We start from the raw sequence: 15,194 nt of genomic DNA on the forward strand, positions 1-15,194 counted from the left end.
ATAATGTTATTAAACTAAAACTTTTTTTCATTGTATTACTGTTACAGTTAAGGTCATAAACACATGGTGATCCCATTCAAACCTAGATTATATATAGTAAGAAGTTACAAAGTCAGCTCCCAAATATGGGCCTGTCCTAAAATGTGTTCAGAGAAATCAGTGGGATCCTGCATTACTGATGGCAGAACCACTGTAAGATACAAGCAGGAAAAAGGCGTGATTCTTCTCTTAACACCAGTCTCTCTCTCTCCCTGTGTCTCCAGATCCTTCACTCTCCTGCCTTTTTTCCAGACCTTAGTAACTCTACCCATAGTCTCTGTCAATGGAAATGCACTCCCTTTCCTATTTGTCAGTGATGTAATCTAAGTATTTCAAGGTTATCTGAATTAATCAAGGTTTTACAATAAATCTTTAGTGGTAGCCTACTGGGTCTGGTGAGCTGATTCAGAACTAAGCACTGGTAAGGAGGGGTCACCCACGAAGAAATTGGAGGGCCTGAGGAAACAACAGAAATAGAGGAAGATGATGGTATATGTCCAAAGTGAAGGCAAAGTTGGTCATTTGGGCTAGAGCACAGCTTCCTGAAATGTGTCCTTTGGACTCTTGGAACAGGGTCCACTTCAGGTCCACACCAGCCACTTCTAGAGCCACAGACTTTGAGTCCTTGCCCCAGGATCAGTGGTTCTCAAACTATACAGGCAACCAGGGATCTCTTTTATTCTTATTTTATTTTTTGAGACAGGGTTTCACTCTTGTTGCCCAGGCTGGAGTGTAATGACATGATCTCGGCTCACTACAACCTCTGCCTCCCAGGTTCAAGTCATTCTCCTGCCTCAGCCTCCCAGTTAGCTGGAATTACAGGCACCCACCAACACACCGCACTAATTTTTTTGTAATTTTAGTACAGACGGGGTTTCACCATATTGGCCAGGCTGGTCTCAAACTCCTGATCTCAGGTGATCCACCCACCTCGGCCTCCCAAAGTGCTGAGATTATAGGCATGAGCCACTGTGCCAGGCTTCAGGGATCTCTTTCTAAGGGGCCTAATAGGAGAAATGAAGTGGGTGAGTGACAGAAGGAGGGGAGGGCATTATGATTCTACAGGCCCTCGATACTTCTGCCCCATAAACAAATAATGGGAATCCAGCATTTGTTTATAGCAGTCAGAAGGTCCAGTCTGGAATCTCCTCAAAGTGTGGTCACCATCAACATACGTAATAGGCTGAATTTAACAAAAGGATTTTCACCAAAGGAAGCTCGTTCCGGCTTCTTTAAATTATTTTCTGGCTGAGCACAGTGGCTCACCCCTGTAATTCCAACACTGTGGGAGGACAGGGAGGGAGGATTGCATGAGCCCAGGAGTTCCAGACCAGACTGGGCAACATGGTGAGACTTCCATCTCTATTAAAAATTTCATAAAAATTAGGTAAGCATGGTGGTGCTCACCTATGGTCCTAGCTGCTTGGGGTCTGAGGTAGGAAGATCACTTGAGCCCAGGAGGTCAAGGTTACAATAAGCCATGTTTGTGCCACTGAACTCGAGCCTGGGTGACAGAGCAAGCATGTCTCAAAACACAAAAACAAAAGAAAACTCTAATTTAGCAAATGACTTTACGTTCAAGACATTAAATGATAATTAGCTCATCTAGATTAGCTTGTCACTTTCCACCTCAATTCTTTTTAAATTCTTGAAGATAGAAGACACCTGGAACTAGCACACATAATCTAGGCTAATTTTTGGACCCTGTATAGCTTTGATTCCTACACATGCATATCCTCAGTCTACCTACAAACTGAGTCTTTTATGTTCCAGATTAACCTTCCTGAGATAACAGCTAATAGTGCAGCCTTTTTTTTTTCTTTTAAGTGGTACAAACATGACTCACTGAAACCTTGACCTCTTGGGCTCAAGTGATCCTCTTACTTTAGCCTCCTGAGTACCTGGGACTACAGACATGGACCACCATGCCTGGCTAAATCTTTTTGTGGGGTTTTTTTTTGGTTTTGGTACATACGGGGTCTCCTGATGTTGCCCAGGCTGGTATGGAACTCCTGGCATCAAAACGATCTTCCTGCCTCAGCCTCCCTAAAGGCTAGGATTACACTGTGCCCAGCCTCTTTTATCAATTTTTTTGGATATTGAGGAAATTAAGACACTTTGTTATACCTTCTTTCTTTTTTTTTTTTTTTTTTTGAGACAGAGTATCACTCAGTAGCCCAGGCTGGAGTGCAGTGGCACAATTTCGACTCACTGCAACCTCCACCTTTCGGGTCCTGGTCCCTTCCAAGCAATTCTCCTGCCTCAGCCTCCCAAGTAGCTGGGATTACAGGAATATGCCACCATACCCAGCTAATTTTTGTATTTTTAGTAGAGACGGGGTTTCACCATGTTGGCCAAGAGGCTGGTCTTGAACTCCTGACCTTGTGATCCTCCCACCTTGGCCTCTCAAAGTGCTGGGATTACAGGCATGAGCCACTGTGCCCAGCCTGTTATACTCTTCTTAATTATACCACTAGAAGTGCTTTTGCTCTGCCTACCTAAAAACCCAAATCCCTAACACAGCAATTACCATTAAAGATAGTTGGTTTTTGTTTGTTTTTGAAACAGAATCTTGTTCTGTCGCTGGGCTGGAGTACAGTGGCATGACCTCGGCTGACTGCAACCTTCAGTTTCCAGGTTCAAGCAATTCTCCTGGCCCAGCCTTCCAAGTAGCTGAGACCACAGGGACCATAGTGCACACCACTATGCCCAGTGGCGCAATAATTTTTGTATTTTTGGTAGAGACGGAGTTTCACCATGTTGGCTAGGATGGTATCAATCTTTTGACCTTGTGATCTGCCTGCTTTGGCCTCCCAAAGTGCTGGGATTACAGCCATGAGCCACCGAGCCTGGCCTGTTTTGTTTTTTTGTATGTTTTTGTTTGTTCAAGACAGAGTTTTGCTCTTGTTACCCAGGCTGGAGTGCAATGGCATGATCTTGGCTCACTGCAATTCTCCTGCCTCAGACTCCCAAGTAGCTGGAATTACAGTCATGTGCCGCCATTCCCCGCTAATTTTGTATTTTTAGTAGAGACAGAGTTTCTCCATGTTGGTCAAGCAGGTCTTGAACTTCTGACCTCAGGTGATCCACCCACCTCAGCCTCCCAAAGTGCTGGGATTACAGGCGTGAGCCGCCGTGCCCAGCCCAAAGATAGTTTTTAAGAATGATGCCCTAGCAGAGGTTATGCAAGCAAGCAGGCTGCTTTAAAACTGTCAGAGGCCGGGCACAGTGGCTCATGCCTTGATATAATTTGGCTCTGTGTCCCCACCCAAATCTCATCTTGAATTGTACTCCCATAATTCCCACATGTTGTGAGAGGGACCCAGTGGGAGATAATTGAATCATGGGGGCAGTTTCCCCCATACTTTCTCGTGGTAGTGAATACGTATCATGAGAACTGATGGTTTTATAAGGGATTTAGGTGCTTATGTCCTCCTCATTTCTCTCTTGCCATTGCCATGTAAGAAGTGCCTTTCACCTTCCATGATTGTGAGGCATCCCCAGCCACATGGAACTGAGTCCAATAAACCTATTTTTCTCCCAGTCTTGGGTATGTCTTTATCAGTAGTGTGAAAATGAGCTAATACATCCCTATGATCCCAGCACTTTGGGAGGCTGAGGTGGGAGGATCCCTTGAGGTCAGGAGTTTCAGACCAGCCTGGCCAACATGATGAAACCCCATTTCTACAAAAATTAACTGGGTGTGGTAGCAGGCACCTGTAATCCCAGCCACTCCAGAGGCTGAAGCAAGAGAATTGCTTGAACCTGGGAGGTGGAGGTTGCAGTGAGCTGAGATTGTGCCACTGCAATCCAACTTGGGCAACAAAACAAGACTTAATCTCTAAAACAATAAATAAATAAAATTTGAAAAAAATAAAACTGTTGGGGCATTAGACACACAGACAGCTGTCCAGAGACCAGGATCTCTGTTTTTTGTTGTTTCTGTTTTTCCAGTTTTATTGGTTTTATTTAAACCCCAATAAAATAAGAACATTCAGTGTCTATTTACTTTCTGCACTTTGCAGGCTGGCACTGGCACTGGTGCCTCTGATGACCACCTGGGCTGCTCTTTCCAAGATGGCTTTGCAGGGAACATCATGAGTGATCTCAGCACAGTTAAGATTTGTTGCACACCAGCAGTACTTCCAGCTCCTTAATATTGTGGACCAGGAACTTCCAGAAGCCACCGGGCAGTACGTGCGTTGTCTTTTTGTTGCTCCCACAACCAATGTTGGGCATTGATCGGGCCCTTCAACCTTCGATGAACCCTGCTGTCAATATCTCTGTGTTTCCACCAGTTACACTCAGTTTTGACATGTCAGTCTGACTGGTGCCCAGTGAACTTTTTGGGCCTCTTTTTGATGACCTTGGGCCTCAGGAGGGGTCTGAGGGTGGCCATGATGGAGGAGATACCTGCCACCTCCATAGGCAGCACCAAGGAAGAGAGCTCAGGTCTTTCTGTAATGGTAAAAGAGGTCCCATAAAAAGTGAAGAAGCAATGATGCCCAACTTTTTTACAGTTGCTTAGCTGACAAACTTTTTTACAGTTGCTTAGCTGACACAGCTTCTCATCCATCCTATCTGCAATACCAGCTCATCCCATTACCAATCTCTTTTCTACACCTTCAACCTCATCTCAGTATTCTTCTCACCTCCTTACACAGACTGAAACCTGGTTCTTTCCTAGACACTTCCCCAACACCAACTGTAATTTATCATCACATACTCCTGGGGTTCAGGGTTAGGAGCACAGGTGGATTTACTATGAAGCTTATGAAACTTAAGCTCCAGTATCCCTAACTTCTGCAAGCTCCTTCTAAGGGAATTGTATTAGGAATGTGATCAATCTTCTATCTTCAAAAAATTGGCGGCCAGGTGCAGTGGTTCACGCCTGTAATCCTAGCACTTTGGGAGGCTGAGGCAGGTGGATCACCTGAGGTCAGGAGTTGGAGAGCAGCATGGCAAACACGGTAAAACCCCACCTCTAGTAAAAACACAAAAAATTACCGGGGGTTGGTGGCAGACGCCTGTAATCCCAGCTACCCAGCAGGCTGAGGCAGAAGAATCACTTGTACCAGGGAGGCAGAGGTTGCAGTGAGCCAAGATTGTGCCACTGCACTCCAGCCTGGGCAACACAGCAAGACTCAGTCTCAAAATAAATATTTAAAAAATTCAGACCAAGCCGTACAGCACAGTAATACCCCGCCTCTGCAAAAGTACATTTCCAAATGGATGCTCATCTCACAATATCTAACTATAACCTACAAGGGTAATACAGACACTGGCCAAATTTCTTACTCTTCAGCCACACAACTTTGCTATTTCTCCAATTCCATCCAGGAATTCTCTTCCCCACAGAAACTATGCTGTAACCTCTGCCTATTAACTTCATAACCTTAATGTAAGCATGGCTTTCTTCTGACCTCAACATCTAGCACATATACCTTTTACCCTGCTTTTCTTCAAATAACGCACATTATCACATATTGCTGCTCTACCAGCATATACATTCAATTGAGAACTTTTCATTCACTACAGAATTCAGTGTCTGGCATACAGGAACTCAAGCATTTGTACAATTGTTGTCCAAAAGTGGTAGAACAGTACTTCTCAAACTTGGATCACATAGGGGCTCTTGCTCAAACATAGCCCAATTCAGAAGGCACAGGTTATACTCCAACAGGCATTTTTAATAGGCTTCCAGATGATGTCAAGTCCCAAGAATTTTCACCTACTTTCATTTATTCCATCTACATTACCAAGGTTAAAGCAACGTCACACCTAGACTTCACCTTTTACTGGGTCTCTCAGTACCATCATTTCTTTTACAACCTGCACAACCCCTCCAAATGCTCCAAACTGACTGCTTTTCTCTACAAATATGCACATGCACACATTGACTTGAGACCCTTTATCCATTCAAAAGTGTGTACATATACACACATACAAAGTTCTTTAAAATTTTCTTTATTCTATAGAGACAAGGTCTCACTATGTTGCCCAGGTTGGTCAGGGCTCAAGCAATCCTCCCACTCTATGCTCCCAAAGTGCTGAGATTACAGGCATGAAACTGCCACATTTTTCAAAGTATAAAAATCATACTGGCATTTACCAGTGTACTGATACTAATAGTTTTATGTAACTCAGGGAAAATAAGCCATTGAGACAAGTCTATTGAGAAGGTAATAAAATATTAATTTTTAAAATATTTCTATAACCAATTAACTATTCCAGTCACATTAAAACACTCATAAACCGAAGGGTTTTTTAAAATGTTTATTTTAAGTACAAAGAACTATCGTGGTTTTTCATGGCAGATGTCTTGGATAATCCTTTGAAGATCATTTAGTCCAACTGAAAAAAAAAAGCAGGTAAGAAATTATTTCAAAATGCTTTAAAAATCTCTACTTGATTTTCACAAAAACTGGCTCATTATAGAGTATTTAAATGGGCCTTTGACCCACCCAAACTAACTACACCAGGATCTGAATACTTTAAATATTAACTGAATGCGTACTCTGCAAACATCAACTATGTTTTAGAAGGATTTTTAGTAATGCTATTTCCGCTTCTTCCCTCAAAATTTTTCCCAAAACAAAACACTACTAAATAAATCTTTATGAAATGCACGAGTTAGTTGTTCAGCAGGCAACTATAATTACACGGTTCATTTTTGTTTTTTGAGACAGTCTTGCTGTCTCCCAGACTGTAGTGCAGTGGAGCCATCAACACTCACTGCAGCCTCAGCCTCCTGGGTTCAAGTGATTCTCCCACCTCGGCCTCCTGAGTAGCTGGGACCACAGGCCCATGCAATCATACTAATGTAATTTCTGTAGACACAGGTTTTCACCATGTTGGCCAGGCTTGTGGCTTAAATCCTGGACTCAAGCGATCCACCCACCTCGTTGGCCTCCCAAAGTGCTGGGATTACAGATGTAAGGCACTGCGCCTGGCCCAGTTTATCTAGGACACAGAGCTAGGGGGCGGGCCAAGGTCCATTTTCTTCGGTCATATACTACCTCCCAAATGAATAATGTGAACCTCCTCATTTTAACAGGAAGCATACACTGATAAAGTATTTGCTCAACGCTACCAAAACTGAGTTCACAGGTACTTTCTGTCCCTGTTGCACTGCAGAATTCATATTAACGATTTGCAACAGACAGGGCGTGGTGGCTCACGTCTGTAATCCCAGCACTTTGAAAGGCCAAGGCAGGCGGATCACCTGAGATCAGGAGTGCAAGACCAGCCTGGCCGACATGGTGAAACCCACCTCCACAAAAAATAAAAGGCTGCGCGTGGTGGCAAATGCCTGTAATTCCAGCTACTCCAGAGACTGAGGCAGGAGAATCGCTTGAATTCGGGACGAGGAGGTTGTAGGGAACTGAGACCACGCCACTGCACTCCAGCCTGGGCAATACAGTTTTACATCATTACAGAACACGACCATAAACTTATCTATTTTTAACAAGTAGGTACTATTCAATACAAAATAAGAATCAGAAAGCTGGTGATTTTGTCTCAAGAGCCAATTATAAATTTTTTTCACCTAAAAAAAAAAACCAAACTACTATGTACATGATTTTTAGAAGCCAAAAGTCTCATATAAACATTAACTTGATCAAGTGATAGAACCACTAAATGGCAGATCCTCGTTTGCTGAATACTAACAATGTCCTTCTGGCTCCAAAACTCAAGTTCATTCCAGTATATGCCGTTATCAAACATTTTTCGGTCAGTGGTTAATATTTACATTTGGTTAGAAAATACTGGCCGGGTGCAGTGGCTCAAGCCTGTAATCCCAGCACTTGGGAGGTCGAGGCGGGTGGATCACGAGGTCAGGAGATCGAGACCATCCTGGTCAACATGGTGAAACCCCGTCTCTACTAAAAATACAAAAAAAATTAGCTGGGCACGGTGGCGTGTGCCTGTAATCCCAGCTACTTAGGAGGCTGAGGCAGGACAATTGCCTGAACCCAGGAGGCAGAGATTGCGGTGAGCCGAGATCGCGCCATTGCACTCCAGCCTGGGTAACAAGAGCGAAACTCCGTCTCAAAAAAAAAAAAAAAAAAAGAAAAAAGAAAATATCTAGGTATTGCTGCGGGTGGTGACTCGCGCTTATAATCCCAGCTACTCCGGACGCTGTCGCAGAATTGCTTGAACCCACTGTGGGTTCAAGGGGTTGCAGTGAGCCCTAACTTGGAACACCACTGCACTCCAGCTTGGGTCTCACTCTGTCTTACAGGTACTTTTAAGACCGATAAGTAAAACAATTTTAGTGGCTTCCGTAAAGTGAGTTATTTCACCCAACACAATACATGGCACCTAAAACTGGCTAAGCTATCTAAGTAAAAAAGGGGTAGGAAAGACTAAGTCCTTCACCTCCCATTCTATTAATGTGACTGTCCAAACCATCAACACTGTCACCAGCTACCAACTATAAAAGAGGAAAAGCTCTGGGTCGAATGCTCAGAATTACTACCCGAGGGAAGATCTGTCGGTTGTCTTCCGCAGAAAAAAAAATCACCACCACGACCCTCTCCCCACAGTGGAAACAACATGCAGTACGCCCACGGACGCCTACCTTAATGAAACCTATATCCTTCGCGTACTGACGGAAACACTGGCGGCACATATTGAGACCATATTTCCGGATCAAACCGTGCCGGTTTGAACAGACTCGACTGTAAAAAAAAAAAAAAAAAAAAAAAGAGAAACAGCAGTTTTGCAGGTCAAAGAAGTTACAAGACTCTGCACTCAAACGGCCACTACCCGCCTCCCGGGACTTCCCGGCCCCAGCCCAGGCCTGTAATGGCGGCACCAGCGGCTCCCAGTCGGCCTACTCCCTAGTGCCGCCCGTGGCCTCCTCTACTTTAGATTTTAAGCAGCTCAGCGATCTAGAGCAACGTTTCCCTAAAATCACAGACTATTTCTCACCAAGAGCGAGAACCCTGGCCGAATTTTCGCGGGTGGCTCCAGTACAGCTGCTGGTGACCCATTTTGCTCTCGGAAAGGCAACGAGGTAAAAGGAAGGAGCTACTCTACGCATGCGCTTTTCAAGTTTTTTTGAGAGTTTACCCAGAATGCAATGCTCAAAGGAAACGCGTGCGCAGTGTAGGCAGGTTGTTTCGTGAGATGAATCTTGGAGGCGTTGTGGGCCGGCCCACTTGATGACGTCACTACAACACAGCTTCTAGTGCTATTTTGCGCCGCTACTAGACCGCCGGACGCGGTGGCGCGTGTCTGTAGTCCCAGCTATTCGGGAGGCTGAGGCTGGAGGATCTCTTGAGTCCAGGAGTTCTGGGCTGTAGTGCGCTATGCCGATCGGGTGTCCGCACTAAGTTCGGCATCAATATGGTGACCTCCCGGGAGCGGGGGACCACCAGGTTGCCTAAGGAGGGGTGAACCGGCCCAGGTCGGAAACGGAGCAGGTCAAAACTCCCGTGCTGATCAGTAGTGGGATCGCGCCTGTGAATAGCCACTGCACTCCAGCCTGGGCAACATAGCGAGACCCTGTCTCTTTTGAATAAAAATACGTTAATTTTGAACTCCCAAGAAATGAATGTTCTCAATCTCTTATTGATTAAACCTTTTACTTTCTTTTATTTAAAACGTTACATTTGGGAAAGGATTTTTTTCATCGACTCACCAGTGACACCTACTGGAATAAATGTACAAAACAACTTAAAATCAGCTGTAATAATCACGAGTCAACGGTAGGGTTTGCTTTTATTTTGTTAAATAGAGTACGTTTTCATATTTATTTTTTTGACACACTCTTCCAAGAAATACACCTACACCATTCCAGAAAAAATATATATATTCTTTGGCATTTAGTATATTTAATTCTTAAATGTGATTGGCTGAATTTAAAGTAATAAGTAATGTGCAGTATATGTTGCTTTGACCAGATAATTTGGTGACAACTATGACCAGATAATTTGGTGACAACTAATGAAAAGCAAATGCAAAAAAACAAATGTCAATAAACGAATTTCTGCTGAAAGATGCCTAAATTCCATATGGTCATTTATAATGCCTCCAGATAAAACTGCTCTGAAATCAAAGCTTTAACTAGATTTATAAAATGTAGCACATGGTGCAACAATTCAAGAAACCTTTACATATAAACTCTTAATTGAAATACACTTCTTTAAGGTATATTATGTCAGGGTTCCAGTGGGGTCCCCCCAACCCAATCATTAAGTTAGGCATTGCATTATATGATTAAGGAAGGAGGGGAGTCAGAGACTATTTATAAACTAGATATAGGGTTTCTATGTCTCAGCTTTGGAGCTCCCCTCTCTCTGTCTCTCTACAGGGGAGCTGCTTCTTTCTTTCTTCCCCCTTCTTTCCTGCCTATTAAATTCCTTGCTCCTTAAAACTAAAAAATAAATACAAATAATAAATAAACTGGATGTAACTTGTTTCTTGCCCTCAAAATTTTCTAATCTAATCTACTGTAAAAAACAGGATTATCTCCAAGACCTCTTCCTTCAACGTTTGTACACCAACATTTATACAACTAAGGAAAATATTCTGTGTTCAATGATGGGAGTGCTCATGAAGTATGAGAGGACCAAAGAAGAGAAATTAATTCCAGCGTGAGGTACATATGAGAGACCTTTGAAGTAGCACTTGATGGAGCAGAATGCCTGGTGAAACGAAGAGCTTGAGCCAAGAGTTTGGGTAAGGTGAACAACTTTGTGTAACTAGAGTAGAAGATGCACAAAAGGCCTAGTGATAGGAATGAAAAGGTATTTTATATTAAAGCCTCATTGGGCAAGACCCAATGTCAAGCTTCTACAACTTTCCTATAATTTATATCAGTCACTAATGTGTGGTTTCCAAAAGCCATCTGCCTCTCAAAAGCTAATCTAACATTTGTCCACAATTTCTCAGGCCTCTCCTGGTTGGTCTCCATAATATTTAAAAGATTACAGTGGTTCTTAGATCAGTTACATTAATATTTTTAGTACCCTGATATAGAATCCTTTGGGCCTAAAAAGTGTATTCATTTAGGAGAGGGGGGGAAAAAAAGACAAATGAGAAGCAATTAGTTGCATTTTGTTCAGAGAAGCAATTAGTTGCATTTTGTTCAATCTTTTTCTCGACTCACTGCAAACTCCACCTCCTGGGTTGAAGCCTCCCAAGCAGCTGGGATTACAGGGATGCGCCACCACGTCAGGCTAATTTTGTATTTTTAGTACAAAATTGTAAATTTTTGTACAAAAGGCTGGTCTCCAACTCCTGACATCAGGTGATCCACCTGCCTGCACCTTCCAAAGTACTGGGATTACAGGTGTGAGCCACAGCACCTGGCCCAACAATCTTAAACTATCTGAATTCTTAAGTAATGTTTAATGTCTATTCTAGTCTACAGACTATTCTTCTTGATAGAGATATCGCAAAAGTACATACTTCCTTTCAGTTTTAAGATAATGTGACACCATCTATCCCAAACAATGGAATTATCCATTTCTTTTTCAATAAACTGAGAACACAGTTTTAAAAAATCATTTTACCTCACTGTTTATCAAGAGATTTTACTTTTTTTTTTTTTTTTTTTTTTTTTTTTGAGATGCAGTCTTGCTCTGTTGCTCAGGCTGGAGTGCAGTGGCACCATCTTGACTCACTGCAACCTCCACCTCCTGAGTTCAAAGGATTCTCCTGCCTCAGCCTCCCAAATTGCTGAGATTGCAGGCACATGTCACCACACCTGGCTAATTTTTTATATATTTGGTAGAGACGGGGTTTCACCATGTTGGCTAGGCTGGTCTCAAACTCCTGACCCCAAGTGATCTGCCCACATCAGCTTCCCAAACTCTTGGGATTACAGGCATGAACCACCACACCTGACCTAAGAGATTTTATCTTAATCCTGTAGTCTTCTTATAGTTTCTTAATTCTCTTTTGTATGTGGCTTTGAAATTTACCTTCTTTTAGAACACATTTTCCCCTAATAGGATATTTCTTGGGTTTAGATTCTTTCTTTTTTAAAAAATGCACAATGAAGTACAAAGAAAAAGAAAAAAAAAAAACTGCCATAATGTCCTTGCCCAGATAACCCTACTAATATTTTCCTTTTGAAAAAATAAAATATACATATAAGATTGAAGCATTCTAACACTAAAGAGTATAGATCTTATTTTTTAAGTACATTGGAATAATATGCATGTTAAGACAGTATTATTCAAGATGTCTCCAATTTTCTTTCTCCAATTATTCTTACAATCATCTGTGATCATCCATGCAGAATTTAATCATTTTAAAACCTGCATCTGCTGGGCGCGGTGGCTCACTTCTGTAATCTTAGCACTTTGGGAGGCCAAGGCGGGTGGATCACAAGGTCAGGAGATTGAGACCATCCTGGCTAACACCGTGAAACCCCATCTCTACTGAAAATACAAAAAATTAGTCAGGCATGGTGGCACTCGCCTGTAGTCCCAGCTACTCAGGAGGCTGAGGCAAGAGAATCACTTGAACCCAGGAGGTCGAGGTTGCAGTGAGCCAAGATTGTACCACTGCACTCCAGCCTGGGCGAAAGAGCAACACTCCGTCTTAAAAAAAAAAAAAAAGAAAAAGAAAGAAAAAACCTGCATCTTATGTGTATACACTGCTGATGGGAATGTAAATTCGTTCAGCACTGTGGAAAGCAGTTTGGGGATTTCTTAGGTAACTTAAAACAGACTGCCATTTGACCTAGCAATCCCATTGCTGGATATATACCCAAAAGAATATAAATCATTCTACATTAAAGACACATGAATGTGTATGTTCACAGCAGCACTTCACAATAGCAAAGACATTGAATCAACCTAAATAGCAATTTTTTGGCAACAGTAGACTAGATAAAGAAAATGTGGTACAGATACACTATGGAATGCTACACAGCCGTAGAAAAGAACAAGATCATGTCCTGTGCAACAACGTGGATGGAGCTAGAGGCTATTATCCTAAGCAAACTAACATAGGAACAGAAAACCAAATGCTAAACACTGAATATACATGGACACAAAGAAAGTAACAGACAGCAGGGTTCACTTGAGCATAGAGGGCGGGAGGAGGGTGAGGACTGTTAAAGTACCTATTGGGTACTCAAGCTTATTACCTGGGTGATGAAATAATACATGTAACAAACCCCTGTGACACGCAATTTATCTATAGAACCAACCTGTACACATACCCTTGAAACTAAAAGTTAAAAAAAAAAAAACTTTTATCTCTCTTGAGTTACCTTCAATTTCAGAACCTTGAGAAATAGAATCATACTTTTTCTCTAAACTTTACAAAATCTATTTCACCATAATCAGAGTCTAAGATACATGTTTTGCATGCTTGGTTATTACAATATGCACACTTCAGTATAGTTGGTCCAAATTAAGTTTTTTGTTTGTTTGTTTGTTTGCTTTGAGACACTGTCTCACTCTGTAACCCAGGATGGAGTGCAGTGGCACCATCTTGGCTAACTGAAACCCTCACCTCCAGGGCTTAAGCGATTCTCTGCCTCAGTATCCCAGGTAGCTAACCACTCTCAGCTAACTTTCATATTTTTAGTAGAGATGGGGTTTTGCCATGTTGGCCAGGCTGGTCTCAAACTCCTGACCTCAAGTAATCTTCCTGCCTTGGCCTCCCAAAGTGCTGGCGTCATCTGCCCTGCCCAACTAGAATTAGACCTTTATTAATAATTATTAACCCTTCAAAAAAGCCAAATTGTTTAATATATGTGTTTCTCCATATCTATTTTAGCAAATATTAATATTTTAATTAACTGTACATATTATGTTTTAAATAAAACATACTTTGGAAAAGGAAACTCAGAAAAAGGAAAAAAAACATACACACACACATGCATACATTAAATATATTGTTAAAAGTAAGTCTTTCTCCAACCCTAGACCCCTATTTTCCAGTCTCCCTGTCCAAATCAACAAGTTAGCAGTTTTTGGGGGTTTGGTTTTGCTTTTTTTTTTTTGAGACAGAGTCTCACTCTGTTACCCAGGCTGGAGTGCAGTGGCACGATCTCTGCCTCCCAGATTCAAGTGATTCTCCTGCCTCAGTCTCCCAAGCAGCTAGGATTACAGGCACATGTCACCACACCCAGCTAATTTTTGTATTTTTAGTTGAAGCTGGTCTCGAACTCCTGACCTCAGGTGATCCACCCACCTCAGCCTCCAAAGTGCTTGTATTACAGGCGTGAGCTACTGCACCCAGCTGAGGGATGTTTAAGAAAAAATCTGAAGAACTATACAGACACACAGACGTATACATATATATGTGTGCATATGTACATATTGGTATTTATATTTTTATATATTTATCTCTTTTCATTTACACAACAAAATCATACCATACTCAGTGTTTCTCACAAATAGATCATAATCTTAGAAGGGTATAAAAGTTACAGAGGAATACACAGCACAACAGGTGCTGTGAGCTGAAAGGTGAACTGAAACATTCTTGGATGATCTTTTTTTGCATACTTAAATTATATCTATCTATAGGTATATAGATCAAAAAGGTGTCTATAAAGTAGGATTTTATAAAGTATGTCTATATATAAAGATATTAGTAAAGTATGGCTATGAAATTCTGGAAATACAGCTGCTAGGCCAAAGAATATGAGCTTTTATAGATATTAACAATGTTCCGGCTGGGTACGGTGGCTCATGCCTATAATCCCAAGACTTTGGGAGGCCAAGGCAGGCGGGCTACTTTAGGTTAGACCAGACTGACCAACATGGAGAAACCCTGTTCCTACTAAAAATACAAAAATTAGCCAGGTGTGCTGGCACATGCCTGTAATCCCAGCTATTTGGGAGGCTGAGGCAGGAGAACTGCTTGAACCTGGGAGATGGAAGTTACAGTGAGCCAAGACTACGCCATTGCACTCCAGCCTAGGCAACAAGAGTGAAACTCCATCTCAAAAAAAAAAAAAAAAAAGTGTTCCCAGTAGAAACTGTAACACTTCAGACTTAGACTCATACCCATGGAGAATACCTGTTTTCCCACAATCTCCCAACATTATGAACCAATTATTTTTTTTCTATCTGTCCTTTTGCTAGCCTAAAAATAATGTCTTATTTCAATTTTATTATTATTTTTTTTTTTTTTGAGACGCAGTTTTCTCTTGTTGCCCAGGCTGGAGTGCAATG

The 15,194-nt window shown here is 42.0% G+C and overlaps 1 protein-coding gene across 1 annotated transcript; it reads right to left on the reverse strand.

Moving 5' to 3' along the window:
* Window positions 1-6,300: 6,300 nt before the first annotated feature.
* RPS29 (ribosomal protein S29) lies at window positions 6,301-9,069 on the reverse strand. Its single transcript, XM_017977081.3, has 3 exons — window positions 8,977-9,069; window positions 8,624-8,723; window positions 6,301-6,393 (listed from the first exon to the last, which is right to left on the reverse strand). The coding sequence occupies exons 1-3, from the start codon at window positions 9,036-9,038 to the stop codon at window positions 6,385-6,387; spliced, it is 171 nt and encodes a 56-aa protein (XP_017832570.1). The 5' UTR covers window positions 9,039-9,069; the 3' UTR covers window positions 6,301-6,384.
* Window positions 9,070-15,194: the final 6,125 nt, after the last annotated feature.

This window comes from Callithrix jacchus, chromosome 8 (assembly GCF_049354715.1).
Source record: "Callithrix jacchus isolate 240 chromosome 8, calJac240_pri, whole genome shotgun sequence".
Classification (NCBI taxonomy): Eukaryota; Metazoa; Chordata; class Mammalia; order Primates; family Cebidae; genus Callithrix; species Callithrix jacchus.

Coding starts and splice junctions, on each gene's coding strand:
- RPS29 (XM_017977081.3), bottom strand. CDS start 9,038: ATGGGTCACCAGCAGCTGTACTGGAGCCACCCGCGAAAATTCGGCCAG. Junction 8,724..8,976: donor GGCCAGGGTTCTCGCTCTTG/GTGAGAAATAGT, acceptor TTTTTTTTACAG/TCGAGTCTGTTCAAACCGGC.